General features: G+C 33.9%; 1 protein-coding gene across 4 annotated transcripts in view; it reads right to left on the bottom strand.

Annotated features, from left to right (window-relative positions):
- Window positions 1–14,085, bottom strand: part of LOC106458452 (fat-like cadherin-related tumor suppressor homolog) — a 171,380-nt gene that overhangs the window by 80,514 nt on the left and 76,781 nt on the right. For all 4 annotated transcript variants that reach the window (XM_022384954.1, XM_022384974.1, XM_022384960.1 and 1 more), the window contains exon 2: window positions 6,454–6,768. In XM_022384954.1, coding sequence (XP_022240662.1) covers window positions 6,454–6,768 — 315 coding nt within the window. The remainder of the gene's footprint in view (window positions 1–6,453; window positions 6,769–14,085) is intronic.

Here is a 14,085-nt window from a genome sequence, read left to right as displayed (position 1 = left end):
ATATACATATATATATATATATATATATATATATATATATATATATAAAGACAAAATATGTGTTTGTTTGCAACCTAACTCCTTCGAGCCTATTGGGCTAATCTCAACCAAAATTTGTATGTAAACACTATGAACTACGGGGAATGTCCTAAAGGGGTCAAAATTGAACTTAACCCTATTTCTATTTTGTAAAGCCTGTTGGTTAATTACTCCCAGCTTATTGAGTCAATCTCAAACAAACTTCGTAGGTTGACGCTTTAGACAATGTTGAGTATTCTAAAGGGTTTCAAAGTCAAAGATCAAAGTTGCTGGATTGTTTCTCAAACAACCATGCTTTTCTTATGGTCAATGGGTGTACAAGGGTGGGATCACCTCAAAATCTTTATTTGTTGGTAGATGGAAAGCAAACTGCAAACGTTGTTTATATAGAAGCTTTGTTATAATTTTAAAATGTTGAGATAAAGTTTATGTTCAAGTTATTACTTTGAAATATATGATTGCTGTTAAACTTGCATTGCTTTAATCAAGTTTAAACATTCCCTGTCAGTTGACGGGTATTTCAGCTTATTATATATATATATATTGATTATGTAATTTATTTGCGATACTTACAAATTAATTACTTTATAATAAGTCAGTTATTGGTTTTTCTGTAAAGCTCATACAATTACAACTGTTGAGATGTTCTAACAAATTTGCTTTTGTTCTCTTCTTCACCATTTTTTCTCACCCTGCCATGGGTTTGTAAATATTCATACTTGATTTCCGAATTTATGTGACTCTCGCTTTGAACAACGCCGTTGTTGCTAACACTAGTAGAGGTCTAGAGAAATTTGAAATAGTTTTGCTATCATTAACTATACCATAACTAAACTTGTAGTCTGTTAATGCGGTTTTCAATGCATACTGGTGAAATTACCAAATATAGTTTTCTCAATGCTATAGGTAGTGAAATTGAGCATATTATTATACTCTGCTCTTAAAAATTGACTAAAAATCACGATACTAAAACATAAACGTCCAGCATAATCAGACATTGGGGTCTCGTTTTGAAAAGTAAAAAAAAGTTGGAAAGGACTCGCTAAAACATATATAGAACATGTTTTTAGTGTTGTTTCACTTAGATATTAATGTATTTTTGATTTGTGGTGGTGCTGCTGCTTATGTAAAAGCTTACAGTCATTGTGCTTATCTTTCAAATTCCAGGTAGAACTGTTCTAAATTTGGCAGCAAGCTAGATGAGAAAAACACCTAAACCTTCCATAAGCAAAGCATCTTCAAATATTGAACACGTATTTATTCATTAATTGAAAACTTTGATTGCAAGAGAAATGTGGTTAAATTTAGAATTAAGAGAGACCGAGCGCCTAGTAAAAATTGATTATTTCGTACCCAATGGGAGATTTCTCACTGCGTAAGCAACTTTGCAAATAGAAGTTAAGAGTAGGCGTGAGAGCCTCTTGCTCTTCTATAGTAAGCATATTATTCTTCTCCCCAGCCGTTGTATTTACTTTGTCACCTAACCTTAGCACTTGCTGGTGATATAAGGAATCAACCAAGCAGGTGAAATCTTTGCTTTTTACTGTCTAAGATACCCACTTGTATTCAGCCAGAACTGAAAGATTTCGTTTATATATGTATATATCTAAAGTTTTTAGTTAAAAATAATTGGCCTAATCCAAATAAATGATGTTTCTATTTCTTTATGAATGATTTAAAACAGGTCGATACAATAAAAACCAACAACACAAGAGCTGGACTTTCTTTCTTTCTTCTCTTTCGATGTATAAAAATGTTTTAAAGCGTAAAAAAACAACATAAAATTACAATGGTATTTTACAAATATTAACTACAGTTGTTTACGGTTGCTATGAAACGTATGTAAAATGTAAACTTCTCAAGAAAAACATTGTTGGGCCACGAACTTTATTTTATTTTTAAAAATGGAAACAGTTAACAGATCAAAAACTGAGCGACGGTGGAAAGAGTGAACCCGGACAAACGTTTGGATGTTCTAATATGTTTAGACAAGAAACTGGATCTCCTCCTCCTCCTTTCTATAAATTTTGTGCAAAGTTTTATTATATATATATTTATATATATAGATATACATGCTCGATATATCGATTTTTGTGTCATTTTATTTGAACATGATTGTTTTTGACGTTGTATTTCCTTATTGAACTTTCAGTGTATCGCATAACTATCACATAAGTGTCTCGAAAATTTCACAGATCCAATAAGAAGTTCAAAACTTTTACGATAAAATTGATGGACCTGACTTAAATTGTCTCTTTTAAGATATGTGCCTTAAAACTAATTAATTTAATAATAGTCTACCAAACACTGATTTTAGTGTTGTTGTTTTTTTAATGTCCTTATATTTATCCTAAATTAGAACGGTTGCTCACGAAAAACACGCAAAATTACTTCCCGAGTAAGTCTTTAACGTTTTAGGTGACGCCTTTTTTGTTTTTCTTTTCGTTGTTGAGTACATATGACTATGATATACAAAAGGGTGTGTCCATATGCGTATAGTCGGATTCATGGGTTTTGTAGATATCCACAGATAGAATCATCAAAAATTCACGGAATGGGTTGGGCTGTTATTCATACTATCAAAAGGTGTTACACTAATCCACGAGCTTTGAACACGTGCAATAACGTTATTGAAATATTTGATTACGATAGACTTTAGGCTTTTACTGCATCTGTTTAGAAAGTCCTTTACAGTAATCAATCTTTTTATATTTTCGTGTGGTTAAAGCTCACAGCACATAATAATTTTTTTTTAAAGCCGCTGTGATTTTAAACCGTAACTTCATTGGTTTTACAACAAAAATAAATAAAAGAGTACCATTGTGATACAAATACTCATAAAAGTTATTAAGAATCAAAGCAGAAGGTTGGTTCAGTTTTCGTGCAATACAACACGAGAGCCATCTGCGCTAACCGTCCGGAATTTAGCATTGAAAGATGAGAGGGAAGGTAGCTAGTCATCACCACCCACCGCCAAATCTTGGGCTACTCTTTTACCAACGAATAGTAGGATTGACTGTCAAATTATAACGCCCCCACGTCTGAAAGAGCGAGCAGATTGCGAGTCGAGCGCCCTAACCACATGGCGATGCCAGGCAAGCAGGAGAAGATACATTAAATATATTCTTAACCTTATCACTTGAAATTATTATTTTCGTTTAGCGGTTGTTCGCAGAAATCAAGCTTTTATACACCTACAAACAATCTTCATTTAAAGCTTGTAAACTAGCTGACATACCCGTTCAAAACATAGGGGATGACACAGTTGCCTGTCCGAACCAAACGCTAACCTTCTATGTCACTCCTCGGTGGGGCACTAATGGTACATACCAGGTTTAGTGACAGTCGGTCTAGCGATTTGTTAACTATAAGCGGAAACACACGTGGACTTTCATCAAGTAATGGTTCAGAAAACTTATGTTCACCAAGCAACTCTGCTCGTAATCGTTGGTTCGGAAAATAAAAAAGAGCTTTGCACACTTTGATATCGCTCATGAATTTAAAAAAATAATATCATATCGAAACATTTTTTCACTGAATCTGTTAAAGATTGTCGTTTATTCAGTTTCCCCATATACGTTTTCAGAATAAAACGGGAAGACGATAACTACGGACAACTTGGAATTCAGAATAACATAGTGTTAAGAGTTGTATTAGGAGACGACTTTCGGGGAATATTCCTCATTTTGTTTTGCGTTTTCATTTCACATTATTGTTATATCCCTGCAATCCTTTTACAGTATGCAGTACCATCAAATAACATTAGTATTAATACATACAGTACTGTGCAAAAGTGTGAAGACAAAGTCAAAAATTAGATTGCAGGCTACTTTCAAAGAACAATGGAAGGTAAAGCATATCAAAATTTTATAAATCTTCATATTTAGTACAACAGAAACACAGTAGAAGTGCTTGAGTTCAGCAAACAGTTAATATTTGGCGAGTCCTCCTTTTGCTTTAATAACTGCAGACAGTCTTTCAGGCATTGTTGCAACATATTCAATCAAAGCGTTCTTTGGGATTTTACTCCAAATGTCTCTAATACACTCTCACAAAATTTCTTTGGAAGTAACTTTTGATTTGTCCAGTTTTTGATCTATTAAGTCCCAGATCTGCTCAGTTGGGTTGAGATCGGGGCTCTGTGGGGGCCATTGCATCATTTGAATGACTCCAACAGCTTCTTTCTTAGCTAAGTAATTTCTGCATAGGTCTGATGAGTGTTTGGTGTCATTATCTTCTTGGTAGTAGAATCCTTTACCAATAATACGCAAACCACTGGGTATACCATGATGGACCAGTATCTGATGATACTTGCGCTAGTCCATTATTCCATTTATTTTGCAAATATCTCCTGTTGCCTCAACAGAAAAACTCCTTCAAACTATCACACTACCTCCCCCATCCTTCATGGTAGGTGATATGCATTGAGATAAGTATCTTTCACCTTTATTCCACCGGACGTACAACCTACGCTTTGAACCAAATATTTCAAACTTGGACTACATAACACCCTTTCCAATCATCAACAGTCCAATTTTTGTACTTTTTGAGCAAATTTCAATCTCTTGACAATACTTGGAGATCAAAGTAAAGGTTTTTTAACTGCTATACGACCAAATATTCCATTTTCATTGAGTCTTCTTGATAATGAAGATCTGGACACTTTTCTGTCATTTGGTACATGGTCGTTTATCCCATGCTTTAGATCAATGGCAGTCTTCTTTCTGTCCCGAAGGCTGCATAAACGAAGATACTTAACTTCAGTGCATTGAGTTTAAGTGTTCTGCCTCTTCCTTTCCTATTTTCAAATTTACCTGTCTCGGTCTCACGATCTAGGGTTTACTTGACAGTGTTTGGGGAGCATGTCAAGTCTGCAGCAATTTGTCGAAGAGTCCAACCACGAAAAGTTTTTATGCGAACTCTCTGCTCTACTGACAATTCTGTACGCTTTTGGGCCGTGGCATGACAACAAAACTTAATATATATAGTGTTAAACATTGTTTTTATCAAGGTTTATTTGTGAAGTGCAATTAAATTGATTTGTCATTTGTCTAGCTTATACCGGTACCATATACTAGCTCCTTACTATATAGTTAACACACTGCATGGAGTACCATGACAGTTACTTCAGGCCCTAAATTTGATCAGTATATTCATTCAAGCAGAACCCTTATGACATGCCCTTGGTACAAGTATATGGAAATTCTATAGAATGATAAGTATTCTCACCCTCGCTCAGTCATCTGTCAACAGGGATCACTGAAGCATTACCATAGTGCTGAAATTTACATTATGTAATGACATGGAAGAATTAGCCCCATAAAATGGAAAGACTGACATAATATTCTCTTATCCTAACACTTTTGCACAGTACTATAAAAACAAGATGCAAAACACCAAAATCACAAAACGCCACTTAAGGCTGTTTCAGGGGTAACTTAGACAGTCTGAAGATGGTAGGGTTTTCGCTTTAATGAACTTCAACCAGAAGTCCAAGAAAAGAAGCTGAAACATAGTCCCGCTTTAGAAACAGGTAAGAAAAACCAAAACTCTGCCATCTCGTGAGGCTTGAACACAGTGTGACAACACCTCTAAACACTTGAACACAGTGTGACAACACCTCTAAACACTTGAACACAGTGTGACAGCACCTCTAAACACTTGAACACAATGTGACAACAGCGCTAAAAACACAAAAAACACTTGAATACAATGTGACAACACCCCTAAATACTTGAACACAATGTGATGACAATGCTGACAACACCCTTAAACACTTGAACACAATGTAAAAACAACGCTAACAACACCCTAAACACTTGAATACAATGTGAAAACACCCCTAAATACTTGAACACAATGTGATGACAATGCTGACAACACCCTTAAACACTTGAACACAATGTAAAAACAACGCTAACAACACTCTAAACACTTGAACACAGCGTGACAACACCTCTAAACACTTGAACACAATGTGATGACAATGCTGACAACACCCTTAAACATTTGAACACAATGTGATAACAATGCTGACAACACCTCTAAACACGTGAATACAAGATCATTTATAACACCAATGTTGACAACACCCCTAAACACATGAACACAAGATACGTTATAACACCAATGTTGACAACACCCCTAAACACCTATACACAATATGACACTGCTAATACATCTTCAAGCTTGCAGGTGGTATAACACCAAACCGTAGGTAAAATTAGATGAAGGGCAAAGCAAAGTAATATTTGGAAGTGATTATGCATTCACCAGACCTCTGCTTATACGTGATATCGCATAACCCATTAGATACAAACCTGTGTATAGAACAGTTTCTATTTAAATCTTACACTAGTGTTTCACATGATAAATACTACATATTCCAAAAACTGCTGGTGGAACTGGATTTACCTGTTTTTTCGTTGATGGAAAAGAATCCTTGAGGATCACCACTGATGAGCTGGTAACGTACATCTTCTGCTGTTGGAGAATCCCGGTCAAATGAGTCCAACTTGACCACAAAAGTTCCGGGCTTGGCGTTTTCCACAACCGTGGGATAGTAGGCAGGCTCATTGGTTAGTGGGGTGTTATCATTTTCGTTTAATACTTCAATATAGACATCAACTCGGCCATAAAGGGGCACTGTTCCCCAGTCTTTGGCGTATACAGACAGCCAGTAGTTTGAAGTGCTTTCATAGTCTAGGGGGGCACGAGTTCGTATGATACCTAAAAAATATAGAAGACGAAATTAGTGCTGAAATGAAAAGGGGATACGAGTCCATCCAATTAATTCAAAGTAATGTAGAATGAAAGTAAAAAAACAAATTTAATTTAAACCTAGAAATACTTAGCAATAATAGCATAACACAAAGATGCAATTTAAATTAATTCGTGGTTAACTTACATGATCCAATGAAGGTACGTACATGAACACAACTACATTTTAACACTTAGACAAACAGCTTATTCCCGGTGACCACATCAGCGTAACTCACACATTACTTCTTAATGACCTAAACAGTATGGTCGTCTTTTAGTTTAGTTCTTTATTATAGTAAGGTAACCTGTAGCAATCAAAGTAATAGCATAACAATTTACAAAATTTTAAGGTACAACGATAAATATGACATCCATTTTATGAATGTAGTTAAGAAATTATAAAAAATACATAATATTAATCTAAAAAGCAAAATAATAATATTCGTAGATGTAACGTGGAGGAATATAAAGTTCAGAAAAAATATGCATATATAATCAGAATCTCATAAAATTACAATTAAATGACCTCCTAGTGGCTCAGCGGTAAGTCTGCAGACTTATAACCCTAAAAACCGCGGCACAGCTTTGCACTTAATAAATAAACCATTAAATGAACATAAATGTCTTCAGAAATACCCAATGTTTTATCTAATGTCATGAAATAAGTTATAGCCAAGTTGATGCACACTTTTTTTTTTTTTACATAAACAATAAACAAACAAGGATCATTTTTCTTTCATAATTTCTATTTGGCATCTCATCGTTAGTTATTTTTGGAAAGCAACGGATAATGATCCAAGTTTGCGTTTCGTTTTCATTTCAATTACCTTTACTTCATTTGGGAAGAGGTGAAGAAAACGACATGAAAGAGCATTAAATGTCAAGATAACATCATATGTGTGTGTACGTTGAGGGGGAGGAGGAGGCTAACAACTAAAAATTATAATGATACCAACAGAATTGGTCGAATTTAGCAGGTATATTGCCAGGAGAAGCCTAATCCATTAAGTTTCGGTGAGAAAAAATAAAACAAACTAATGTTAAAATCAAAGAAGATCAATGACTTTCGATTTTACTGTAAACTATCAGAATGATAAAAATAGTTTAACACCTTCAGTAAAAAAAAAAGTGATACGAAAACGCAGTGTTGGCGAATCCTGAAATATTATGCTAAGTTGCTATTGATTATCTGTTATTGAGCTTCAAAGATCACTATGTTGGGTACTCACTATATTTTTGTGCCTTAAGATTTCCATTTTTCAACATAAAAAACAACTTAATTCCAACTATATGTACCAAATCTTTTGGTCTAATACACTCTACAAAATGTCACTTAAGCCTTATTGCATTTCCCAAAACCACTACATCAGCAACAACAAAATATTTTCGGGTGTCAAACAGTTAAAAGTTAATTTCAACTATTGTTAATCATGAAGCGTGGGTCAGCAATTCTAATAAACGCTATTTTGTTTATCAGTAGTTTTGTTTTAACTTTGGACATCAACTGATACACTTCGACTTTGGTTTCTGAAGTCGTTCTTCACGCCAAAAATCTCGTTCTGTTTTGTTATATTTTTTTGTAAGTAAATTCAACAACATTCTGTTAGAAAAAACAGAGTTGTAAACTTTCCCATTACAGTACGAATACTTTAAAATCTGGCACATTTACGGTGATGTCTTTCGGTCAGTGCATAAAAAACCAAGGAATTAGAGTGAAGCAGAAACAGCAGGTTGTTATTCATTCACCCTTACTTCTATCTCACTTAAAAGTGTCCTTAAAGGTACTTGTTGTACAGTAATTACACAAAATAAAGATAACGTAAATATTTGCAAGAATAACAATTATGACATTTGTAAAACGTGTCAAAATAAAAGTTGATAAATTAAACTCAAAAGAAATCCGATAACCTGAATGTTTTCGGAAAATAGATCTTTCCTCTTTAAAGATGAAAGGTTCCTTGAACTGCAATAATTATAATATATTTATCGTACATTACAAATTGTTTGTACAGTTATGCTGTGGTTGTATTAAGGGTCTTGTTACTTCCCGGTCTTGTGAGATGTGTGTAAATATAACACATTACAAACAAGGTCATTACCCTCTACCCTTAACAGCATGGTAACTGTGGCAATGCAACCTTCTTATACAGTATTGGTACTTTCAGAGTTCGTACTCAAAAACTGAAATCATACTACAACTAGTTTCTGTTGTTGTTGTTGTTTTTACAGAACAATTATTAGTTTGATAATAAAACAAATAATCTGAAAAAAATTAACCATTCCTAACCACTACTTTTTCATAAGGTGTTGATTCACACTCTAAGCAAAACACTTGTTAACATTTCTTTTTATTTCAAAAGTATAGATAATCAGCTAAATATGTTAATTTTTTTCTTATTATAGTCCATGTCTAACAGGTTTGCAAAAAAAACTTACAACTCAACTAGCATCTTCGTGAGTGATTATGGAAATATATAATAAAGCTTTTCAAAATCGCAATAAAAATAATAATAAGACATAACAGAATTAATCGATCATCAGCAAAACAGCTATTTATTTAAGTTGAATGGTTGTATGCTCTATTATTCTTTCTCGTCATGTGAAATAAAAAACAGGAAGAATACTAAAATAACAACTGAATAGAACAACCGGGCTTAGAATATAACATAACAATTGACTAGAACAATCAGCCTTAGAATACTAACATAAGAATTGACTAGACCAATCAGCCTTAGATTACTAACATAACAGTTGATTAGAACAATCAGCCTTAGAATACTAACATAAGAATTGACTAGACAATCAGCCTTAGAATACTAACATAAGAATTGACTAGACCAATCAGGCTTAGAATACTAACATAAGAATTGACTAGAACAATCAGCCTTAGAATACAAACATAACAATTGACTAGAACAATCAGCCTTAGAATATTAACATAACAATTGACTAGAACAATCAGCCTTAGAATACTAACATAACAATTGACTAAAACAATCAGGCTTAGTTCTGACGAAAGAGGAAATACATCAAGCAAAGTCAGCGATAATTTATCTTACTTCCCACTGTATTTGAGCTCAGTCAAATGATCATTTCATAATTCAATACCCCACTTTCAGCTACAGTCTCAACAAGCTAGCTTCTTGGGTTCCGGCCACTTGGTACACACAAAACAGCCTTTCATAGCAGAATCCACAGACATGTTGCTGAAAGTCCAGTGAGCGCTCTTTTTCTCTCTCTCTTATAATTATAACGTCTAGCAAGTTAAACAGTAATGAAGCGAAACGTTCTTAATTTTACGTACTAACCCAAAATAAACTAATTCAAATAACGTTTTTTATTGCTATTCGTGGCGGTAGTTGAAATCTTTAATTTGTTTTAGTTCTGAAATAATTTTGTTTACACGTCTTTTAAACGTCAAATTGTATTGTAAATCACAAGCTACTCACTGTTAAAAGACAGAAGCTGACGAATTATATTTTTTAGATGTTTATAAATAAATAAAATTCTGTTTTACTGTTGTTGTTTTTCTACTACAAAATCGCATAGCTATGGCGAATGCCTCCTCAGAGATTTCCCCCTCTAAAACTAGGAAAGTCAAGACGGAAACAAGAACCTAACATCAAAGAGTTCAAAGCGCTTTTTAAAATATTTTTCAAAAACATATTCTCTCTTCCGTTAAACATAAGTATTCTAAAAATTAATTCAACAAAAACGAAAGGGTTAAGAAAAAAATTAAGTACTACAAACGTTTTTATTGTGACGTCGTAGCCCCTTGTGGAGAGTTTTTATGTATCCGTGCCTGCAAGTATAAGCGTTCACTTCCTACACGCCCCCCAGTGGCACAGCGGTATGTCTGCGGACTTACAACGCTAGAATCCGGGTTTCGATACCCGTAGTGGACAGAGCACAGATAGCCCATTGTGTAGCTTTGTGCTTCATTACAAACAAGCAAACACTTCCTACACACACACACACACACATAAAAAAGCAAAAACCAAAACATAACAACATTTGCCATATTATATAAAGTACATTCATACTGATATTCATGTTTTTATCGGCGATAAGTAGACTTTGGTTGATAAATTATAATCGTTGATTTTGTTTTACACTGCATGCAAAAACATACATTTATATTACTTTTCTATTATTGTTTGTAACAACACTATACAAATGAACGAGCATAATGTTTCTTTGTTTTTTATTAAAGAAATCGGGATATCTGACTTCAAGATTAGTATTTTTACAATGGCCTATGTTACTATGAAAAATCCTTAGCAGTTCACATTACATATGGAATAGATCGAGACACAACCATCACAACACTTAAGTTAGCGGAGATTAATTAAACATAATTTTATGATAGTTTGCTTGAATCAAGCATTACACACAACAATTTAATGTTATTCTTCCGTGAAACTACACGTGGAGCAGCCTCATGGTAAAAACTCTACTGAAAATTTTTTCGGGGAGGTACAGACAACAACAACAGAGTTACAATGATCAGAAGACCAACAAGGTGTGACGAATGGTATGTTCACTGTTATTATTTATACTTAGAATTCAGTGGATGATGAAAGACAGGGGAGGGTTTTAGTGATCCTGAATTCTTTTAAAACAAATGGGCGTAAAACACAGAGAAAATTATATACTATGAATCATTGAAGTATTTTTATAAAACGATAAGACATTAATTTATTAATACAAGAAAAATGTAGAATTTAAATCCTGCTTTATTGGTACGTGATTACTGTATGTATTGAAAATCACAACCACTAAAAATGGCAGTCTTTACAAAAGCATAACTTTTACATCATGATTAACCACGCCGATCAAAACCATACGTTTGATTTTCCACTCTGTACACCACTGGGAAACGAACCCTGGATTTTAATGTTTTATGCCGGTAAACGTACCGCAGACACATCGTGAGAGAATAAGTGACAAAAACTTATATATGAAAAAAAAAATTCATATTTTGTTCTATCTTATGATTCGACGTCCTAGTTAATTAGGTGATGTCCAGTTAAATTTCGTTTGAATAAATCTGACAAGGGACCTATATCCACAAGAAAATACTAAGATTTTGTAATGTAGCAAAAGTCAGCAACTTTATGCTTATATAACATTGTCGAATACTTCACTTATAAATTTCGAAAACTTTCAGACAACAGCAAGAGAATTTTTCAAGTTTATCCTCAATAAAAATAAATAAAAATGATATGGAGTAAACAAACAACAACATATATTAGAAGATTTCTGGGTACACGGTCTTCTCTTTAGGTTTGAATTAATACTGTTATGCGGGTATGTTGTTTTTCCAGAAGCAATTCACAAATAAAGTCTGTCTCAAAGTGTAAAACGCAGTGCCCGAATTTGGTGCTAAGAAACAAAATTATACTTGGTCGTTTATCTCAACTTGTGTTAATAATAAACATGTCCCAATGACGTAAAAGCTCAACTTCTGATAATGAAAGTACTTTCTTAAAAGCCCTGGATCTGCTGTATTCCGAGAATAGAATACTACGTCGTTTTCTACGTCACATATCTTCTAAAAGTACTTGCAACCCAGTTAGATTGATAGTTATTGTTTTATCCGAATTCTCTCTTCACTCCAGAACAAGTACAAAACCCTGATATTAAAAGATTTTACTGCATACATAAGTGTAGTTTTGACTCAAATTTTATTGCTACAGAAGGTAATAAAGAGCCGAGTTAAGTTTCGATTTTCACTTTGATAAATGAATTCATGCAGAACTCTAACAGAGTCTCAATTGAAAGAGTTTCGCTAAAGCGTAAGTTTTTCCTCGGATCTGATGTATGTTACATTCTTAAAGCGAAACTTTTAAGTAGAACTTTTTTGCGTGATTAAAATAAAAATGAACAGAATTTTAGAGCAGATCGATTCCCATACTTTTATCTCGAAAACAGACCACACTGAGATTCTTCTTGTGTAACTTCCATTGAGAATATTTCAATTAAACCTCAAGTGCAATAAGACTCCCAGTGATTCGTGCGAATATCAAATATGTGTAAATGTTCTTCGCTACGAATCTCATAACGACCAATATTTTATTGAAATCCAAATAAAAGAATCGATGTAAATATTTTTGCTTGTAAATTAAGAACGGCAACAGCTAGGTGCCTAACCTGAATATTAATTATAAAAAAATCTTTAGTGGAATAAGTCATCCCTAAACCCCACCTGGCGCACAACTGGGTAAATTGTCATCTCAAAACCATTTTCACGACTTCTTTCATTATTTCTGCCACCATACAGCTTAATCCTCCGTAATAGTTGTGTTCCCAAATTCTGTGGATTATTCAGAAAGCATAAAATAGGGTTGTTCCTCAGAACAATATTATTACAAATTTCGATTCAACGACCAAGAAATTGTGCTAAGTAACTGTGTAGTTTAACTGCTTCCCCATCCCTCCAATCAACTGACGGTCATTAAGTTAAAGAATGTAACCTCATTACTTTATAGTTAGTGACTCCATGGCCATCTTAAGAGAATACTCTGGAACAATAATGTCATTTTTTTTCGAAAGGAATATTAAAAGCATGTGACTCAAAAATAATGGTAACACTTTACAGCAACAACAGTCTGAGAAAGGCTTTTATATTTAGACTAACAAAGTATCGATGGGACAGAAAATGTCAATAACATTCTCCACAGTCTTCACGCACCATCTAGAAACAAAGGCCAGCTTATGGAATGGATAAAACAACAATGGGAAGTCACCCGAAGTTTTGTACAGCCTCTTATACAATACACGTAGAATCTGAAATGAGATTTTTCACGGTCTCTTGGATTTCAGGTTTACGTGAAAAAAAAATTTAAGTCTGTTATGAAACTCATTCTAAATCAACGCTGTTTGTATTGAAATGAGGAAAGCAGAGACAAAAAAAAAGTTACTCACTAACAAGACAAATATCTAAACCAGTTTGCTTCTTTTTAGCATTACAATTACCACCATATACTATGAAATAAGGAAGCTCCGTATAACTTAAAACAGACGTGATATGAAACTGTGTTGAAACAAAATCCCTTGATAGAACGAAAATTCAAAATAACTAGTTTAAAAAAGATTTCCTTATAATACAATCTAAAATCCTTATATATATATATACAAAGCATAGTTACTGTCTGGTATCTTGACGTCACAAGTTGTTTTGAGGAACTGTTGATTCAATTTAGCTGAAAGTTTGAAATGGATTTCAGTACCCTGCAAGGCCCGGTGGTTAGGGCACTCGACTCGCAATCTGAGGGTCGCGGG

Source organism: Limulus polyphemus, unplaced genomic scaffold (assembly GCF_000517525.1).
Source record: "Limulus polyphemus unplaced genomic scaffold, Limulus_polyphemus-2.1.2 Scaffold23, whole genome shotgun sequence".
In the NCBI taxonomy this organism is placed as follows: Eukaryota; Metazoa; Arthropoda; class Merostomata; order Xiphosura; family Limulidae; genus Limulus; species Limulus polyphemus.
Note: the sequence above shows the minus strand (reverse complement) of the source record. Positions and strands in the feature narration are given on the sequence as shown.